The following is a 19,760-nucleotide window of genomic DNA, read 5'->3' as shown; positions in this document are numbered from 1 at the left end:
CAACTGAAAAAATATTCTAACCCATTTTCTAATGCTTACTCCAAACTCATAACCATGCTATTAGCTGGATGTGACAGCTTAGATTTAGATAACCTTTTTTTAGACAACAAAAAGCATAAAAATTGTCAGTGATATTGTATTACAACTTTACCCTTATTTTCCTTATCTTATCTTATCCTTATCTCCTAGAACCCCAGATCTACCTATCTTATCTCCTAAACCTATGATATTCTGCTGGCACATCTTCTACCCATTTACCCAGTTGCCATCACCCTGCTGATGACTCATCAACAGCTGCCACCTCTCGGATGACCAACATATTGCATGTGCTATCATGCTTCTTAGTGGTTTGACAAGAGTCAACCACTAGTTGAGGGTGATCTACAGAATATGATTTATTCAGATGGAGTCCCATATCAATGCAAGTGATATGCACTCTTTGCTCTCATTCATCAGAGACACACTTCTTTCAATGTCCTCACTCCTCATTCACTACAGAGCATACTTCTCAATGCATGCACCTCAGTAGATACTATTCTTAGTACAAGTCTAACATATATTTAAGCTAGCCTATGCTGTGGCCTTAGACCTTAGCTTCAGTTAAGGTTATACACTCCCAACTCTTACTAAACTCTCTGGTTCACAACTAACTTGTCCATCACCATCCACAAGAACCTACAATGCTGTCCACCCTATGAATCACCAAACATGAGTGACACATTGGACTCACACCTTGTAAGGTTTTGAGTTGGTGCACTACATATTGCTGTTGCTTCCATTGTTGGATATTGGTGCCCCAATCTTTATCCTGCCCTCCTGCTTGTATCCTCCCTGCTCATTTGTTATTCCAGTCTTCTCACCTTTTCACAGACCTGAAATAACCTCTACTATATTCCTCCTTCATTCTCAAGCTCTTCCAGCTCTTCTCGCTATTATCATTATCACTGCTATTCCCTCAATAGTCCTCCCATACCAGCAGATCAAACCTGATTATCAATCTTCTATCACAGCAGTGTTCATTGACATGGGTGAGTTCACTGTGTGTGGGTGATTAGTTCTGATTTTGATGCGAGTGGTGATGGATCAGTTGGGGTAGGGATAGTACTCAGCCTCATAGGTGCAGCAGAGGGCAGATAAGTTATAGACATTATCTATGGTATTGTTCATGCCATTTGTGGGGAGGAAACAATGCTGCCTCATGTGAGGGCTTACATGAGGATAAGTGAAGGAAAGATACATGCTATCTGAGACCTTTGGGATCACCAGATGCATCAAAAATATCTATAATACTTAAATTAACATTAAAATTAAGTAAAGCATACCTTACACTCATTGAAATGGGCAACGTGAACAGGCAAGTTTCTATGAGGCATCAGGTTAATGAGGGGAAGAGATAAAAAAGATATTGCATAGCCACTCAATCACTGTGTGGTTACACAGTCTGGGGTGATTGAGCCTGCAAAATATATCCTTGAAATGTATCTTTTGCTTGAAACAGAATTAATATCAACATTGAGAAATGTATGTATATATTTTTTATTGTAATAAACCTATTTGGGATTTTATTAATTGCTGTTTTGTCTTGAAAACTACACATTTTATGGGGTTTCAAGTGTATATGAGTTCTATGGACCTACAGAACATCCTAATAAATGTAATTTCTTTTTCTCATGCTAATAGATACATTGTACTATCTATGCAAGCCCTCCAATCTACTCCAATCCATCCACCTATGACTTGTCATTCACTTTATTGCTTAAGTAAAACTATCAGAATGGTTAAAAGTCACTACCCTTGTATATTGTTTTCTGCATCTTTTCGATCTAATTCATAATAGCATCAGGGCAGAGATATATTTGGGTTTATACCATCTTATATTAGTATCAAACATAAGTTTCTGGTATTCATATTATGATTTAATGGTATGGTGTATGAAATACCAGTAAAAAAGTACATTGAAGATGATTTTCATATGATAATTAATGCATGTGCATTCATAGGTATATCATGTGTAAGTAAAATAAGATGCATAAGAGCAGTCTCTTTTATTTTTGAGGAACAGAACTACTTCAAGATTGTAAAAATCTGAAGTAGCTTGAATGCAAGCTGCCACCCAACTGAGAGTCTAGCAATGTTTGAAGATTCATAAAATCCTTTTTTCTCACATAACCGGAGATTCACAATACATTATAGAGTATTAGAAGCTCAAATACTGCCTGGTTGTACATTGTATATTTAAAATATTACAGTTGACTCCAGTAATATGTGTAATGAGCATGCCAATGGAAATCCAACTTCCACTCAATCTAACAAACCACACCCTGTAATCCTACGGATTCTGATTTCCAGTTCTCATTTCATATTCCATTCTATATTTTATCTCTCCATATTAATTTATCAATAGCTTGACATCAGTAGCAAATATGTCATTGGACTCCATTGGCCACTGACTGGTAGAATACATCCTCCAACAACCCTAGAATGTAGAACACTCTGAGTAGGAACTAGATTGGACTCCTAACTAGTATATAAGCCTTAGAATTACACTGTAGATATGTAGTTTGAATATCAACTTGGTTCAGCCCAATCTCTCTCTCTGACTCTCAGTCAACTCTTGTCCTTCAGTCTGCAGAACTCTGATCCAGTGGACTTATCTCCCAACCCTTCCCTATTGTTCCACAGACTTCCGTCCATACTTATCTTAGGGCTTTGGCTCAGGGGTGACATTGCTAATAGCTTTGCCTATGCCTGATGCATCCCACAGCATTCCACTATGTGCACTTACTGCCACAATTCTATTGGCACAATCCTAACAGTATATTCGAACTCAAACCCTTGAGTCAAAATTTTCATCTAAATCATGTCTTCTACCTTCACCCTTCCTCCAGAAACCAACTGCAACTCCACAGCCAACAACCAAACCTATACCATGGAGGATATCCCTGTCTCTGCCTCAAAGAAGAGTCTGCTCTCCTTTGGAGCAGATTCTGCTCCTTCCCAATGTGCCCATAGGGAGACCTACTTGCACAGTAGTTTCACTGCTCAGCAATCTGACACTAACAGGTCACCTAACCCCTTCCTAGCCCAGCAATCAGAATCCAACAGCTGAGGCGAGTATCAGAATGACTCTCCATGGAACCCACCTACGTCTCTGTTCGATAACATCCAAGATTGTGACGATGATGATGACCAAGATTCAGAAGATGGGAACTTCCCCCTTCATACGCTAATGAATGGCTGTGGACACCCATCAGAAAATCCTGGCAGTGGCCTACCCAATCCTGGTGGCCCTGGTGGTCCTGGAGGAGGACCTAACAACAATCCTGATAACAATCCTAATCCTCCCAATAACGATGCCCAGATCCTCATTCAACTCATGAATGTCCTCCACAGCATCTCTGATGTAGTCAACAGCAACCGACAACATGCTGTATACACCAAGGTCAAGGAATTAAATACCTTCAATGGTTCAGACTCTTGAAAACTCAAAGCCTTCATTGTCTCCCTCCAGTTAAACTTCAATGACTGTCCCGACGTGTTCCGATCAGACATGGCCAAAGTCAACTATGCCATCTCCTTCCTTTCCAGTGTCGCACTCAACTGGTTCGAACTAGATATCCTCCACCCAAATCACCACAACCCTTCTGCCTGAGTATATTCCTATGCCACCTTCCTTTCAGAACTCTGAACCAACTTTGGCCCCTTTGATGCCATCAGAGATGCCGAAGATGAACTCGAAAACCTTCAGATGCATGATGGAGATTGCATCATGAAGTATATTGTCAAGTTCAATCAGTATGCTGCCATTATTGGCTATGGTGACAACTCTCTTCATCATGCTTTCTATTGTGGTCTTTGTTCCCACATCAAGGATGATATGGCTCACCACAGAAAGCTTGATAACCTCTGTGATATGTGCAATCTTGCCCAGGAGCTCAACGCTTACTACTGGACTTGAAAAGCTGAGATATCCTGAGAAAATTGCAGTAACCCTTCCTCCTCCAACCATAGCAATAAGTCAAAGGGTTCTAATTTTTTGGCTTTCAACTCCAACTCTGCAGGCCAAAAATCATCCAATTCAGACTCCACAGAATCATCATCATCTTCTTCCAACAACTCTTCCTCACCTTCCAACCCCAAGCCTTATGCTGACAAGCTAGGCAAGGATGGCCATCTTACTCAAGAAGAAAAGGACCACTGCCAGAAGAATAACCTCTGCATGTTCTGTGGGGGTAAGCATAAGACTGAAGATTGCAACAAGTGCAAAGCTATGGCCTCCACCTATGGCTGTGCTGCTGCTGTTTCTTTCCCTCCTGAGTCATCTGCCTCTATTGAACCGGTTCTCTCAGAATTGGAAAACTAGAGAGCAACCCTGTATCCTCTGCACTAGGACAGGATTGCATTGACTGTCATTATGTACTGGAGATCATAACCCTCAATGCTGCCACTCTTTCCAACCATTCTCTAACTGTCCCTCTCTTCTCTGAAGTCGGCTCTGGATCGGAGTCTGACAGTTCTCCCATTTCTACTATCCTTTGTTTCCTTGCTCTCATGGATTCTGGCTCTAGCCACTACTTTGTCAATTCAAAGTATGTTGAGGATCACAATCTCCCCACCAAATCTATTCTTCCTGTTCAACTTCAGCTTCTTGACAGCTCTGTCAGATCTCACATTTCTCAATCCATTTTCCTTCCAATCCATTTTCCTTCCAGAGACATCCTTCCTATTGACTTCTATGTCACTCATCTAGACTCATCTTGTAATGTCATTCTGGAATACAACTGGCTCTCCTGCTACAATCCATTGATTGACTGGGTAAAGCACAGTATCACTTTCCGTTCACCATTATCAGTTGTTTCTTCCTCAAGTGCTTTTGCAGCTGCTGACACATATGTGCCAGTCTGCTTGGACTCTTCCAGTCCAATCCAATCATCCCAATCCTCTTCTCCCATCCCAAAATCGAGATCCTGATGGACTCCACCACCTTATGAGCCTATCTACTCCTACTCTACCATCCCTTTCTTTGGTGCTTTGGCCACCCCCAAGATATCTATTATTTTAGCTGCTGCTTTTGTCTGAGCCTGTGCAGAAAAAGGAGCTCAGCAGTTCACATTGCAGCCTTCTATGCCTAGTGTTAGTGGCAAGGCTACCTCCATAGTGCCCGCTGATCTATCTGATGTCCCACTGGAGTACCATGAATTTGCTAATGTATTCAGTGATTCTCTTTCCAAAAAACTCCCCAAACATCGCCCTTATGACCTCAAGATCAATATTGAGGAAGGCTTCACTCCTCTGCTCTGACCCATTTATTCTCTTTCTGAATCAGAATTAAAAGCCTTATGCAAGTTTATTGATGATAATGTCTGTAATGGTTTCATCACTCCTTTCCACTCTCCACATGGAGCTCTGGTACTGTTTGTCAAGAAGAAAACCAGTGAACTTAGACTCTGTGTAGATTATTGTGGCCTTAATAAAATCTCTAAAAAAGACCGTTACCCTCTGCCTCTTATTTCCGACCTCCTCGATTCCATGTGTTCTGCTCATCTCTACACCAAGCTAGACCTTTGACATGCCTATCACCTCATCCACATAGCCAAGGGTGATGAATGAAAAACTGCATTTCAGACCCACTACGGCTCCTTTGAATGGCATGTCATGCCATTCAGACTCAACAATGCTCCTGCAGCTTTCCAATGCTTCATCAACAATATCTTCTCTGACATGCTTGATGTATCCATCATTGTATACCTGGATGACATCCTTATCTACTCTGATAATCCCAAGGAACACTGAAAACATGTATGCAAAGTCCTACACAGACTCAGGGCTAATGGCCTCTACTGCAAAGGCTCAAAATGTGAATTCCATCGGGACTCCATTGAATATCTTGGTTACATCTTCTCATCTGAAGGCTTATGCATGTCTGAAAACAAGGTCAAGGCTATCACTGACTGGCCAGTTCCATGGAAAGTCAAGAATATTCAATCCTTCCTTGGTTTTGCCAACTTCTACCACCATTTTATTCATGAGTACAGTGAGCTTTCAAATATTGATGCCATTATCTCAAAGGCTCTGTGGAAGCCATTGACATTGTCATAGACCACAAGAATCTTGAATACTTCTCTACTACCAAGGTTCTTACTTGATGTCAAGTGTGCTGATCCAAATTCCTATCCCAGTTCAACCTTGTAATTCGGTTTCAACTGGGTAAACTTGATGGGAAACTGGATGCCCTTACTTGATGATGGGATGCCTACCCTAAAGAGGGGGATAGTCAATATGCTTAAGTCAACTCTCATCATTTCCAACCCGTTTTCACTCAAGAACAACTCTCCACTTCACTCCACGCAACATTCCTTGAAGGCTCTGTCTTACATGCTAGTGCTATCATGGACATTGACAAACTTCACACTGATATCAAGAATGCACAGCCATTGGACTCCACTGTAACTGAAGGTTTGCAACTTGCATCCTCCTCTTCCAATCTCTCCTAGTGGTCCATGGATGAATCAGGACTACTACGCCTTGACAACCACATCTATGTCCTGGACTCCAATGATCTCTGCCTCTGTGTCCTCCAAAACAATCATGACCACATCCTGGCAGGTCATTTTGGTCAAAATCAGACCCTTGAACTTGTCTGACGGAATTACACCTGGCCACAGATGTGGGAATATGTTCACCACTATGTCAAATCTTGCACCACCTGCGGATGTAACAAAGCACCTAAACACCACCCATTCAGCTTACTCAAACCCTTGCCAGTTCCAGAACACCTGTGGGATTTCATTTCCATGGACTTCATCAAACAATTACTGGGTTCCAATGGATTCACTGCCATCCTTATAGTGGTCGACTGCACAAGTAAGCAAGCAATTTTCATCCCTACTCATGACACCATCAACTCCAAGGAGCTCACCCAGTTATTTGTTACCCATGTGTTTGCTAAGCATAGCGTTCCCAATCACATAACCTCTGACTGTGGCTCCAAATTTGTCTCCCAGTTCACATGTGCCCTTGCTAAAGCTTTAGATATAGAGCTTCACTTCACTTCCAGATATCACCCAGAGGCCAACAGATGAACTGAACATGCTAATCAAACTCTGGAACAGTACATTTGCATCTACTGCTTCTATCAACAAGACAATTGGGATACCTTACTACCCATTGCAGAGTTTGCCTACAATAATGCTCCCAATGCCTCCACTGGAATCTCTCCATTCTTTGCTAACAAGGCTACCATCCTAACATCACTGTGCATCCTGAACATGATATTGCCTCTGCCTGGGCCCATGACTTCATTGTTAACCTCAATGAGCTTCACCAATTCCTTTGAGATGAGATCACCTATGCTCAGTCTCATTACAAATTCCAAGCAGACAAGCAATGGTCTCTGGCCCCTGATTTTAAAGTTGGTGACAAAGTCTACCTCAGCTCCAAACATATCAGAACTACTTGCCCTACTGCGAAATTTGTCAAAAAAGCCCTAAGACCATTCAAAATCATTGCTCAGCCTGGATCCTATTCCTTCACTCTCAAACTCCCATTGGACCTCCGCTCCATTCACCCTGTATTCCATGTCTCCCAACTCAAACCCGTGGAGACTAATACTATCCCTAACCATACCCAACCTCCTCCACCTCCAGTTGAAGTCAATGGCAAAGAACAGTATGAGATTGCTCAAATTCTTGACTCAAAGCTCGACCATCAGTTCTGCTGTCCACTCCTATACTGGGTCCAATGATTGGGTTATGAAGGTACCAATGAAGATTTTGCCTGGATCCCTGCTATAGAATTCTCCATGGATGAATATATTGAAGATTTCCACCATCATTATGCAGACAAACTGTTAGGATTGTGCCAATAGGAATGCAGCAGAGGTTGCACATAGCGAAAGCCACAGAATGCGTCAGGCATAGGCAAAGCTATTAGCAATGTCACCCCTGAGCCAAAGCTCTAAGACAGATATGGATGGAAGTCCGCGGAGTGGTAGAGATGAGGTAAGAGATAAGTCCAACAGATCGGAGTTCTGTGGACTGAAGAATAAGAGTGTGACTTAGAGTCAGAGAGAGAGATTGGGCTGAACCAAGTTGATATTCAAACTACATATCTACAGTGTAATTCTAAGGCTTATATACTAGTTAGGAGTCCGATCTAGTTCCTACTCAGAGTGGTCTACATTCTAGGGTTGTCGGAGGATGTATTCTACCAGTCAGTAGCTGATGGGGTCCGATGACATGTTCACTACCGATGTTGGGCTATTGATAAATTGTAATGGAAAAGTGAAATATAAAAAGGAATATGAAATAGAATATGAAATAGAAACTGGGAATCGGAATTCATAGGTTTCTGGGCTGTGGTTTGTTGGGTTGAGTGGAAGTCAGGCTTCCATCGGCATGCTTGTTACACAAACCAGGACCACTATCCAAAGTCACCATCCACAAAGTCTCCCTTAAACCCTCATCCATTGTTTCTTGACCTATCCATAACTTATTGGCTCCCTATAGGTTCTACCCCTCAAATTTCAAATCAAATCTTGGAAAACTATTGCAAATTACCTTCCTAATTGGGAACAGAACCCATCAGATGCCTAGTTCTTGCTTTCCCTTATTGCTCACTCTTATTCACTCAAGCCTACAAACCAAGAGATAGCTAATTATTGCCCACACTATCAAAATCATACCACAAGATAACATCCAAAAAATTATAATACAAGTCCAAGAAATGATGCCTAGGATTCCACATGCACCAATTCCCCTATAACCACATCCTTATCCATCTTGTCTTTCCCCCCATCATCCTCCTTCTCTTCATCACTCATAACCAATAATTCCAGCTCATCCAATGCTGGAATTTCCATAGCATCCATGCCAGGACACATCTCTTCCCTCTTCTCCTCACCATCCACTTCTCCCTCGAAATCCTCTACTAAAAACTCCTCCACATCCTTAAGGTATTTCTTCCACAACACTCATTCAGCCTGACGGCCTCCGAGAATATAAATTTTGCTCTTGTATCCAAAAAATGGTCCCGACACTCAATGGCCAACTGAAGGCCATCCTCTCCAAGACACCCATACCAGACCTCCATGTTTGCCAGCTCAAAGAGATCCTTGGGATTGAGGGACTTGGTGCCCATAACTTGAGCATTCCAGACATGGGTGACATCCTTGTCCAGTCGCATCCGCATTGCGATCCTTAAGGCTTCTGAGTTTATGTTCTTGAGGTCCTTAAGCTCAGTCTTGAACACCTCTCATTCCTTCCTAAACTCATCATCAATGAAATCCAATAGCCATTCTGGTGCATCACCCTCATGAAAGTCATCCACCAGGTCATCAACCCAGCTTCCAAAGATGTTGACTTTCCCTTCTACCCTCTCCAAACCTTCCTGGAAGGTGTCCATCTTGTTAAAAAGTTGTTGTAAGAGGTCCGTGACCTCACCAGAACCTGTGGACCCCAATCCTTCACCCTGGCTAAATACACACTTGCTCTTCTTCAGCTTACACTGCTCGCAAGTGTGCTCATGGCAAATAAAACACTTGACATCATCCGCTTTACAATGCCCACAACACTTTACAGAACAAGTCAGCACAAGCCATGGAACCCTACAGAAGTAACTTACCATTACCCTTATACTCTTCATCGTCTGCCTGCATCTCAGGCTCAGTCTTCAACTTCTTCAGTGGCCTCCCCGACAGCTCTTTGACTTCTTCATCTCCACTCACTACCGCTGCTGCACTAGATTTGACTTCCTCTTCCTCAAAATGCCCATGATCTCTGAGTCAGTCACCTTACCCTTGCCCTTCTGATCCTTCCTCTGCTTCACCAATTTCCTCAAGGCCTTTTCCTTTGCTTTGGCCTCTGCAACCTTCCTCTTCTGCACCAATTTTTTCTCTTGCTGTTCTAACTCCAGAGCCTGCCTCTTTTCCTCCTTTCGTTTCTGTGCCTTCCAGGCCTCATGGGCCTCCATGGCATCCTCCCTAGCTTTTTCCGCAGCATCTCATTTGTCATAAAAGGCTTCCAGGTCTTCAGGCCAAATATCTTTCAGTGTTAAGGCAGGCTCATATGGTTTGGACATCACAGAAATATGGTACTCAATGATTGATGACATGACCAACAATGAGGATAAAAATCAGAAAATGGAGATGGTGGTGGTAGGAAGCTAAGAGGTAAAAAACCATGTGACCAACCTGAAAAAATTCCACATGGTCACACTCGGCCATTGGGATCTGTGTTCTTGAGGGCAAGAACACTAAGAGGGGGATACTGTAATGAGCATGCTGATGGAAACCTGACTTCCACTCAATCCAACAAACCACACCCTGTAATCCTACAGATTCCAATCCTCAGTTCCCATTTCATATTCCATTCTATATTTTATCTCTCCATATTAATTCATCAATAGCCTGACATTGGTAGTGAATATGTCATCAGACTCCATTGGCCACTGACCAGTAGAATACATCCTCCAACAACCCTAGAATGTAAAACACTCTGAGTAGGAACTAGATTGGACTCCTAACTAGTAATAAGCCTTAGAATTACACTGTAGATACACAGTTCGAATATCAACTTGGTTCAGCCCAATCTCTCTCTCTGACTCTCAGTCAACTCTTGTCCTCCAGTCCGCAGAACTCCAATCTGGTGGACTTATCTCTCAACCCTTCCCTATTGTTCCACAGACTTCCGTCCATACTCATCTTAGGGCTTTGTTAAGCACTAACTCTAATCTGGACCAAAGCTGATCTCTATCCTGTCACTTGCATTCGGTGATTCAGTGTTAGAGAGGCATTGGTAGATTACAAGAAGTTAGGCATCACTTATAGCAAAAGCAAGAAGCTTGTAAGAGTTAGGAGTATATAACCTTAGCCAAAGCTGGGGTCTAAGGCCACAGCGTAGGCTAGCTTAAATACATGTTAGACTCGTACTAAGAATAGTGTCTATGGGGGCATGTGCAATAAGAAGTGCATCTTTCAATGAATGAGGAGTGAGGACACTAAAAGAAGTGTACTCCCGATGAATGAGAGTAAAGAGTGCATATCACCTGCATCTGCATGGGACTCCATCTGAATAGGCTGCATCCTGTAGACCGCTCTCGACTGGCGGTCGACTCTCATCCAACTACTAAGAAGCATGATGCCATCAAGAGAAGCGTGATGGCGCATGCAGGTCATTGGTCATCTGGGGGCGGCAGCTGTGAACTGGGGTGATGGCAACCGGGTAAACAGGTGAAGAGTATGCTGGCAGAATATCATGGGTCTGGGAGATAAGATAGGCAGATCTGGGATAAGGATAAGATAAGATAAGGAAAATAGGGGTAAAGTTGTAATAGGCTTTGGCTCAGGAGTGACATTGCTAATAGCTTCGCCTATGCTCAACACATCCCACGGCATTCTGCTACATGCACTTACTGCCACAATCCTATTGGCACAATCCTAACAATATGCTGAAACCTGTCCTGCTTTCAAAAATTACCCTACTATCCAATTGGGAATGATATACTCCCATAGTAGGCACATCCAAGCACACACAGATGCATCCAGCCAAAATACACTGTGAGTGGGTGTAGAAATGGTGTAAGTATTGTGTATATTATTTTTTAAGGCTGTAGAATTTTTTCAGAGGCAGATAATAAGCAGGAGGGCAGAAAATTCAATACTGCCCAAGCCAGTGCTCATCCATTCATGGGGTGACTGTGTTTTCAAGTGATTAGCAAATTTTAAGACATACTGTCCAAAATGGCAAATGATAGATAATTAATAGAGACAGAAATTATTATGGTTTTACCCTTATTTTCCTTATCTTATCTTATCCTTATCTCCTGAAACTCCGGACTGACCTATCTTATCTCATGGACCTACAATATTTCATTGGCATATCTCCTACCAGTTTACCCAGTTGTCATCACCCCAGTTCACAGCTGCTGCATCTCAGATGACTGACATACTGCATGTGCCATCATGCTTCTCTTGATGGCATCACACTTCTTAGCAGTTCAATGAGAGTCAACTGCTAGTCAAGGGCGGTCTATGAGATATAGTCTATTCAGACAGAATCCTATGTTGATACAGATGACATACACTCTTTACTCTCATTTGTTGGGGACACACTTCTTTCAGTGTCCTCACTCCTCATTCATTGTAGAATGCACTTCTGGTTGCACATGCCCCTGTAGACACTATTATTAGTACAAGTCTAATATGTATTTAAGCTAGCCTATGCTGTGGCCTTAGACCCCAGCTTTGGCTAAGGTTATACACTCCTAACTCTTACAAAGCTCCTTGCTCTTGCTACCTAAGTGATGCCCTAACTTCTTGCAATCTGCCAAACACCTCTCTAACACTAAATCACCAAACGTGAGTGACAGGATAGAGACCAGCCTTGGTTTAGATTAGAGTTAGTGCTTAACATTAGACAGGAGCATTGCTAGTGCTGCCAACTTTGGGTGAACAGGAGATACTAGAGGAGGAGCATGGCTCTCTTCTGTGATGATGAGTGGCTCTAGTGATGAGATGGCGGAATGCTGGCCAGAAGGATTTGCTTGGTGAACATCAAACCTGAGCATCTTCTTCTTGTTATTAGCATTGATCTTTTTGTTCTTTATCCTCTTCATCATGATGGACATTTTTGCTAAGAGGCTGAGCTGAGCCATGTCATGAGTCTTCTTTGGATGCATACAAGGAGTTGTGAGTTTATAACACACTAACTTGGATTGAACAATGTTTGCCTCTAAACTGTCACTCGTGTTTGGTGATTCAGTTGTGAAGAGGGCGTTGCAATCGCTAGGTCAGAAACGATAGTCCTTAGTCTTGGAAGCAGTGAGTTTCTGCATGAAAAGTTAGGAGTGTATAACTTTAGCCGAAGCTGGGGTGCAAGACCACAGCAAGGCTAGACTTAAATACATTGTGGTATATACTAATAGGTACTTGTCCCAAAGCATCGCTGTTTTCTAGGCTGGCACGTTTGGTATGCTAGAAGTTCCCCTGCAAATAAGAAGACTAGCGCTCATATGGCGCTATCTTCTAGGAGGTATACGTGACATCCTATCTGTCCTAGGATGTGATCAGAGTCAACCTAAAGAAGCGTGACTGGCTGAAGGAGGGTTGGGCCTATAGTCATGTGATCAGATCTATGGGCCATCAAACGGATCATGCATATGAATGGTGAATCATGCATGTGATTGATCAGGTCATGAATGATGCAGATTAGGTACGAGGAATGATGACGAGAGTCAAATGATGAGTTGATGAGATAAGATAAGATGAGCAAAAAATAGGGGTGAATTCATGACAGAGTTGGCCTTAAGGACAAGAACCCAAGTAAATTTGAAAGACAAAATATGACAAGAGGTATTCTATGAAGTCTACAAACATTGGTACTACTCAATCATATAAAACAGATGCAAATACAGTGCTGCTATTGTATCACTAGCTTGGCCCTGTTCAAACTTGAGCTGTTCATTTCTCATGTCGAGTTTGATGTCCATGTGGGTGTGATCCTTGCTCTTCCATTTGGAATTCCCTTTCCATTTTGGTTTTTCAGCATCATTCTTTCCAGATTGGTGATCAGCCACCACATGGCCATAGTTTCCACACCCAAAACAGATGACATTCAGATTGTACTTTTTTTTATGTGATCAGGCTGCTAGGGCTGTGTTTGCATTGGGATTCTTATCCCTTCATCATATATTCTCCTGTAATACTTGTAAAATTAATTTATATGAGTCTTTGAGGTCTGCAGTGTCTATTGAGGAAATAAAGGCATTCAATGACTCTGGTAATGATGTAAGTAGAGTAATAGAAAAGTCTTCTTCTGCATTGTTTGACTAAGAGCTGCAAGCTTTTCCTGGTAGGATCTCAGTGTTTTAATGTGATCTTCTATGTTTGTGTCAAAAGGCTCAGTTGACACCCACCATTAGGCCTTTTGCATATCACTATTTATAGATGAGTAGTCCCCATTCAATAGTGCAATCATTACTGTACTTTAGATTTTTTCATCCCATTGCACACCTCAGTCTTTTACACCCATTTGAGTGAAGACAGAGATCATTGTTTATTGTCAGATTATGCAGCCCTGCTATGCTTAACCTCACCAATTCAGATCTTAGCAATGGCACTTGAACCTACCAAAGACTTAAGAAACTTATTACTGAACTGCAGAGTGAAAGCTAGGAATTATCAGTCCAGACTGTATATCTGAGCCTTAGTATCCTGGATATAACCATAAAGTTGTATCCCAAATTTTATAGTTATAACCACAAGGTCTAATTTAGCCTTGGCCTAGAAAAATCTGAATGGGTGGAAATTTTTTTTTACTATTCAGCATGAATTCCCCCTTTGTTTCTGTACCAATTTCTGTTCAGCACTAACTCTAATCTGAACCAAGGCTGGTCTCTATCCTATCACTTGTGTTTGGTGATTCAGTGTGAGAGAGGTGTTTGGCAGATTGCAAGAAGTTAGGGCATCACTTAGGTAGCAAGAGCAAGGAGCTTTGTAAGAGTTAGGAGTGTATAACCTTAGCCAAAGCTGGGATCTAAGGCCACAGCATAGGCTGGCTTAAATACATGTTAGATTTGTACTAATAATAGTGTCTACAGGGGCATGTGCAACCAGAAGTGCATTCTACAATGAATGAGGAGTGAGGACACTGAAAGAAGTGTGTCCCCGACAAATGAGAGTAAAGAGTGTACATCATCTGTGTCGACACAGGATTCTGTCTGAATAGACTATATCTCATAGACCGCCCTTGACTAGCAGTCGACTCTTATTAAACTGCTAAGAAGTGTGATGTCATCAAGAGAAGCATGATGGCACATGCAGTATGTCAGTCATCTGGGATGCAGCAGCTGTGAACTGAGGTGACAGCAACCAGGTAAACGGGTAGAAGATATGCTGGTGGAATATTGTAGGTCCATGAGATAAGATAGGTCAGTCTAGGGTTCCAGGAGATAAGGATAAGATAGGATAAAATAAGGAAAATAGGGATAAAACTGTAATATCTAAGTTCAACCCTGGCTCAATCAAACTATTATAACTTTACCCCTCTTTTTCTTATCTTATCTTATCCTTATCTCCTGGAACCCCAGACCTACCTATCTTATCTTCTGGACCTACAATATTCTGTTGGCACACCTCATACCCATTTACCCAGTTGCTGTCATCCCGTTGTTGCAACTGCAGCCTATTTATGTATGTAATTTTGCAATCTAAGTTGTTTTACATGCATACTGAGATATAGTGAGCAAGCGGACTAAAACTACGCGTCGACACTAATGCTACATGGTGCAATGATATGGAATATAACTTATGGCATAAGAAGCAACAGGATTCTAAACAGGACTTAGTCACAGCACTGTACCTGAGGGGCATGCATGATGAGAAGGCCAAACCCTATACCCAATGCCTTAGGCTCTAACTTACAAGCATGCTCATGGGAGCTAGATAAAACTTTGAAGATTGCAGTGACACTGAGAATACTTAGTGTGCTTGCTAACTGTGACATGTCATACCTGAAAATCTGGGGAAATCCTTAAGCGAGATGACAGATATCACCAGCACGAACTTGGGCAATGGGCTTTGGCTGAAGTCCGTGAGCCCACGTCCCATTGTTGTGAGTTCCATTGTTAGAAGACTCACTTGTTGCCGTGTCTATGAGAAGCCTCTGTGAATCCAAGAAAGAAGCCTTGAACGACATATGCCAGGACTGATAGTTCTGTGTGCCTAGACCTGTCAGTCGCTAGAGAACAAGCCTGTGGGTGTCGGGAGAGCACCTCTTGGCATGCATTTAGTGAGCTCACTATAGAAATGAGACTAAAACTGGGAAGTCTGACTCAGATGCTCAGTAAGGTGGCAGTGGCAATGTGCTACACATGTAGGAGTCTGGGTACTGTGCGACGTTTGTAATTCTAATTCCCCTGTAGTATAAGTAGGCTGGTTACAGTAGGTAGAAAGAAAGTTTCGAGCCCCTGAGTTCTCATGCATGCATTGAAGGCAGTACTGTAACAAAGGATCAGTTTGTGACTTTGAGCTTTGTGTAGAATTAGCAAGCTCACTCAGAAAAATATGAGATACCCTTGAGAAAAGACTTTTTTGTGCACTTAGTTCTGAGAGAATAAGAATTAGTGAAGCTGTTCTGTTCCATTGAGTGTTGATAAGTCTGTCCAGAGTATGTTCTGAAGAGGAAAAGCAAGATCTGTTCTGTTCTGTTCTGTCTGTTCTGTTCTGTTTCTGTTCAGTCTGTTCTGCATCAGTTCTGTTTCGAGTTTCTGTTTTCTGAATCTGTTTCCGAGCACTTCTGAAGTGTTCTTGAGTCGAGATCATCTGTTGAAGTTAGTTGGAGAACCCCTACATACAGTTGTGTAGCAAGCGGGCTAAGTCAGTGCTTGCCTGTGGTGTTCTTTTAGTGAGCTCACTAAAGTTTCAGCATGTATTGCCTCTGTTTCTGTCGGGATCAGTGTCCCTTGTGTATTTTAACTCAAATCTGCCTTGAAGGTTGCATCGTGCCAGTGAACGACCTTCCTGTAAAAGTTCCTAGACTTAGGGATTCATTAGAGAAAGCTTAGCTTTGCTAAGAGCACTGAGAATAAGAGAAACTCTTCGAGATATTGAAGTATAGTCAGATCACATTAGAAATAATTGCTCCCTCTAGAACTTATGAGGGTGATTGTAGTTTGTGTAGTTGTGTGAGTGTGTGTGTGGGTTTTTGAGGTTCATCTTTTAGCCTGCTCACTATTCCACAGGTGCCCACAGCCAGCCTCTTCACTGTTGATGACTCACATGTCCTGTATGACTGATGTTCTGCATGTACTATCATGCTTCCCTTGATGGCATCATGCTTCTTAGTAGTTCAACAAGAGTTGACTGCTAGTCAAGGGTGGTCTACAGAATATGGTTAATACAGATGGAGTCCCACGTCGATGCAGGTGATACGTGCTCTTTACTCTCATTCGTCAGGGACATACTTCTTTCAGTGTCCTTCTCATTCACTACAGAGCGCACTTCTTGCTGCATGTGCCCTCATAGATACTATTCTTAGTACAAGTCTAACATGTATTTAAGCTAGCCTATGCTGTGGCCTTAGACCCCAGCTTTGGTGAAGGTTATACACTCCCAACTCTTACTGATCTCCCTGTTTTGCATCTAACTTGTCCGTCACTATCCATGAGAACTCACAACACTGTCCACCCTATGAATCACTGAATGCAAGTGACACGTTGGACTCATGCCTTGTGCTGTTTTGAGTTGGTGTGCAATACAAAGACATCTTTGGGTCTCAAAAGTAGGGTATACCTGATGCAGAGACTCATAAGGAGGTTAAAGAGTGCAGGAAGAAAAAATTCTCATGGAAAGATGAACTGGTAAGACAGCTAGGGGACTTTTGACACCTTAATGAGTTCCACATGGTCCTAGTAAAGGCAGCTGATGACAGCAATGCATATTTCCTCCTCCACCTATTTATCTCTGAAAATCTCATCTACATACAGTCCATGAGTTTTTTGCTTCTGATAGTAAAAGTATACCTTCCAAGTGGCCTATCAGTGTGGAACCTAGATGTTGACCACTCAAGCTTTAGCAAGCAGTCAGAAATGATGGAGGTCCAGTATCATGATGCCTTTCCCTGATACATCAAGTTCATGAGAAAACTGGATGGTGGTATCTGGACCAGGCACTGGGATCTCCACTTCAGTTTCTTTTACAATATTATTGGACTGTTTCTGGACTTTCCTGCAGTACTCAGAACATGCATGCATATGAGAAAGGACTACCACACTCACCTTTTGGCCTTGGGGAATGCATTCATATTCACAGAGGAATGCTATAACTCATCCCTAGAGAAATCCAAGAGTGACATCTGCAATGAGGAGAGAGAAAGAGACCTGAGGGAGAAAGAAAGAGAGAATGTGTGGGCTGTGAAAGGCTAGGCTGGAGTCCATCAGTGGCATCTGCCAAGATGTCTTTCACTCTCACAGATTCTTCTTCCTCCATGGCTACTACATTGATAAAGAAAGGTGCTCATTTTCTTTACTCAGGCAACTTAGCCAAGCCTCTTGCTGATGTTTGCCTCATCTGCACTAGGAAGGGGCACAAGATCTCAGATTGCAGCTACCAAAATTTCAAGTCAGGAGATTCCACCAAATGCAAACTCTGCAATGATAAATCTGATCCTGTTGTCATGGTCAAAGCCACAGGTAAGCACATCTGTATCCCCTTCAACATCAATGCTAATAGGCATAGCTAATGCAAGCACACAGTCTATCTCCTCCACCTTTCATAAATGTTCACAGTGTCTCTCCAGTGATCACCACACTTTTGCCTGGCAATGCAGGAAGGAGATCTGACCTCTTTCTTTCTATCTATAACTGAATTGTTACTCTATACAATGCAGATGCTATCAAATTCTTTCTTGACCAGCTCAACCTTCATAATAAACATCCAGATCTCATGCATAAGCTTCACTCCAGTTTTCCAATGGGGAACTTCCCTGCTCTCTCTCAAACTGTTATTTTTCCAAAGTACATTTCTGACTCTGCTCACATTGCTTTTATTGATCTATACTTTGAGGAGAAGGTGGCCACCAGGAGGATGAGTGGGCCTTTCTCTCAGGAGATGGTGGAGAAGATCCTTGTCTCTTTTCAGTGCTCTCCCTGCTTGGTGAATATGCAGGATCAAAGACCAGGTGAGCCTCCCAAGCTTAAGGTGGTTCACAATCTGTCCAAGAGATCCAAGCTCAACCCCTCCACCAATGACTATATTAACTCTGCAAATTTTCCAACCAGATTTGGTTCAGCAGCAGATGTCACAAAGATTGTAAGTATCTTTTCTCTCTCGATACATCTGATCCAAGGGGGTTGGGATCTCTCCAACCTTCTTCTGCTTTTTCTATACCTACTTGGTTGGGCTGATCCATGTCTCACACTGATTGCATTGGCATCTGCTATGATCAATGATTCTGCTAGTTGCATCTCAATCTGAGACTGATTCCCTCATACTGATCATATTTCTCCCACTCTCTCTGATACATGATTCAGATGCTAATATCTTGCTCTCTCCAGATCTCAGAAGCTCCACTAGGCACCCAAGCAATAACTCTTGATATCATGAAATTCTATTGAACATGTCCAATCCTACCTGATCACAAACTATACTTTATGGTTCAGGGCTCTAAGGGCTTCTTTATTGAACACACCTGCCCATTTGGTTGCTCATCTTTAGAGAGCAATGTGTGTCTGATAGCAAATGCAGTAATGGATATCTGGAGTGTGTTGAAAGTCTCTCCATCAGTCAAGTGGGTTGACAATCTCAATGTCTTCTGAATGTCTTCTGCTATCACCCTCATAGCTCATTCCTATATAAGTATGATATGCAGAGCACAAAGGATCTCATTGCTTAGATCAATGTTCCTTGGCATAAGGAAAAGTGGTCTGACTTTGATTTTTTCTCTTCACTTACATTGGCTTCTACTGGGATATCCAGGCAAAATCAGTGGCTCTGATATGCCTGCTGAGCATCTACCCTTGAAAATGCATAGAAAATCTAATTTTATTATCATACAAACTACATTTGTAGCTGTACTTGTAAGAAAGAGCATGTAAGGTATACAGAAAGAAGTGTTAAAAACCCCACTGCATCAGTAAGGACTTAGCCGTGAAAAGCCTAAGGGCTCAGGCAACAGACTGGTGATCCAATGACTCAGCCCAAGTGACTGAAGGTCCAGGCAGGTCAAAAGCACATGGCTCCAGCTGAACCGGCATCCCAGCAATAA

At 42.3% G+C, this 19,760-nt stretch overlaps 1 protein-coding gene across 1 annotated transcript; it reads left to right on the top strand.

Annotated features, from left to right (window-relative positions):
* Positions 1–17,948: 17,948 nt before the first annotated feature.
* Positions 17,949–19,388, top strand: EV420DRAFT_1484516 (uncharacterized protein; the record flags this gene model as incomplete). Its single annotated transcript, XM_060470089.1, has 6 exons — positions 17,949–18,186; positions 18,384–18,584; positions 18,662–18,674; positions 18,775–18,805; positions 19,156–19,283; positions 19,337–19,388. The coding sequence occupies 6 exons, from the start codon at positions 17,949–17,951 to the stop codon at positions 19,386–19,388; spliced, it is 663 nt and encodes a 220-aa protein (XP_060325272.1).
* Positions 19,389–19,760: the final 372 nt, after the last annotated feature.

This window comes from Desarmillaria tabescens (genome assembly GCF_030435595.1).
Source record: "Desarmillaria tabescens strain CCBAS 213 chromosome Unknown EV420scaffold_52, whole genome shotgun sequence".
NCBI lineage: Eukaryota > Fungi > Basidiomycota > Agaricomycetes > Agaricales > Physalacriaceae > Desarmillaria > Desarmillaria tabescens.
Note: the sequence above shows the minus strand (reverse complement) of the source record. Positions and strands in the feature narration are given on the sequence as shown.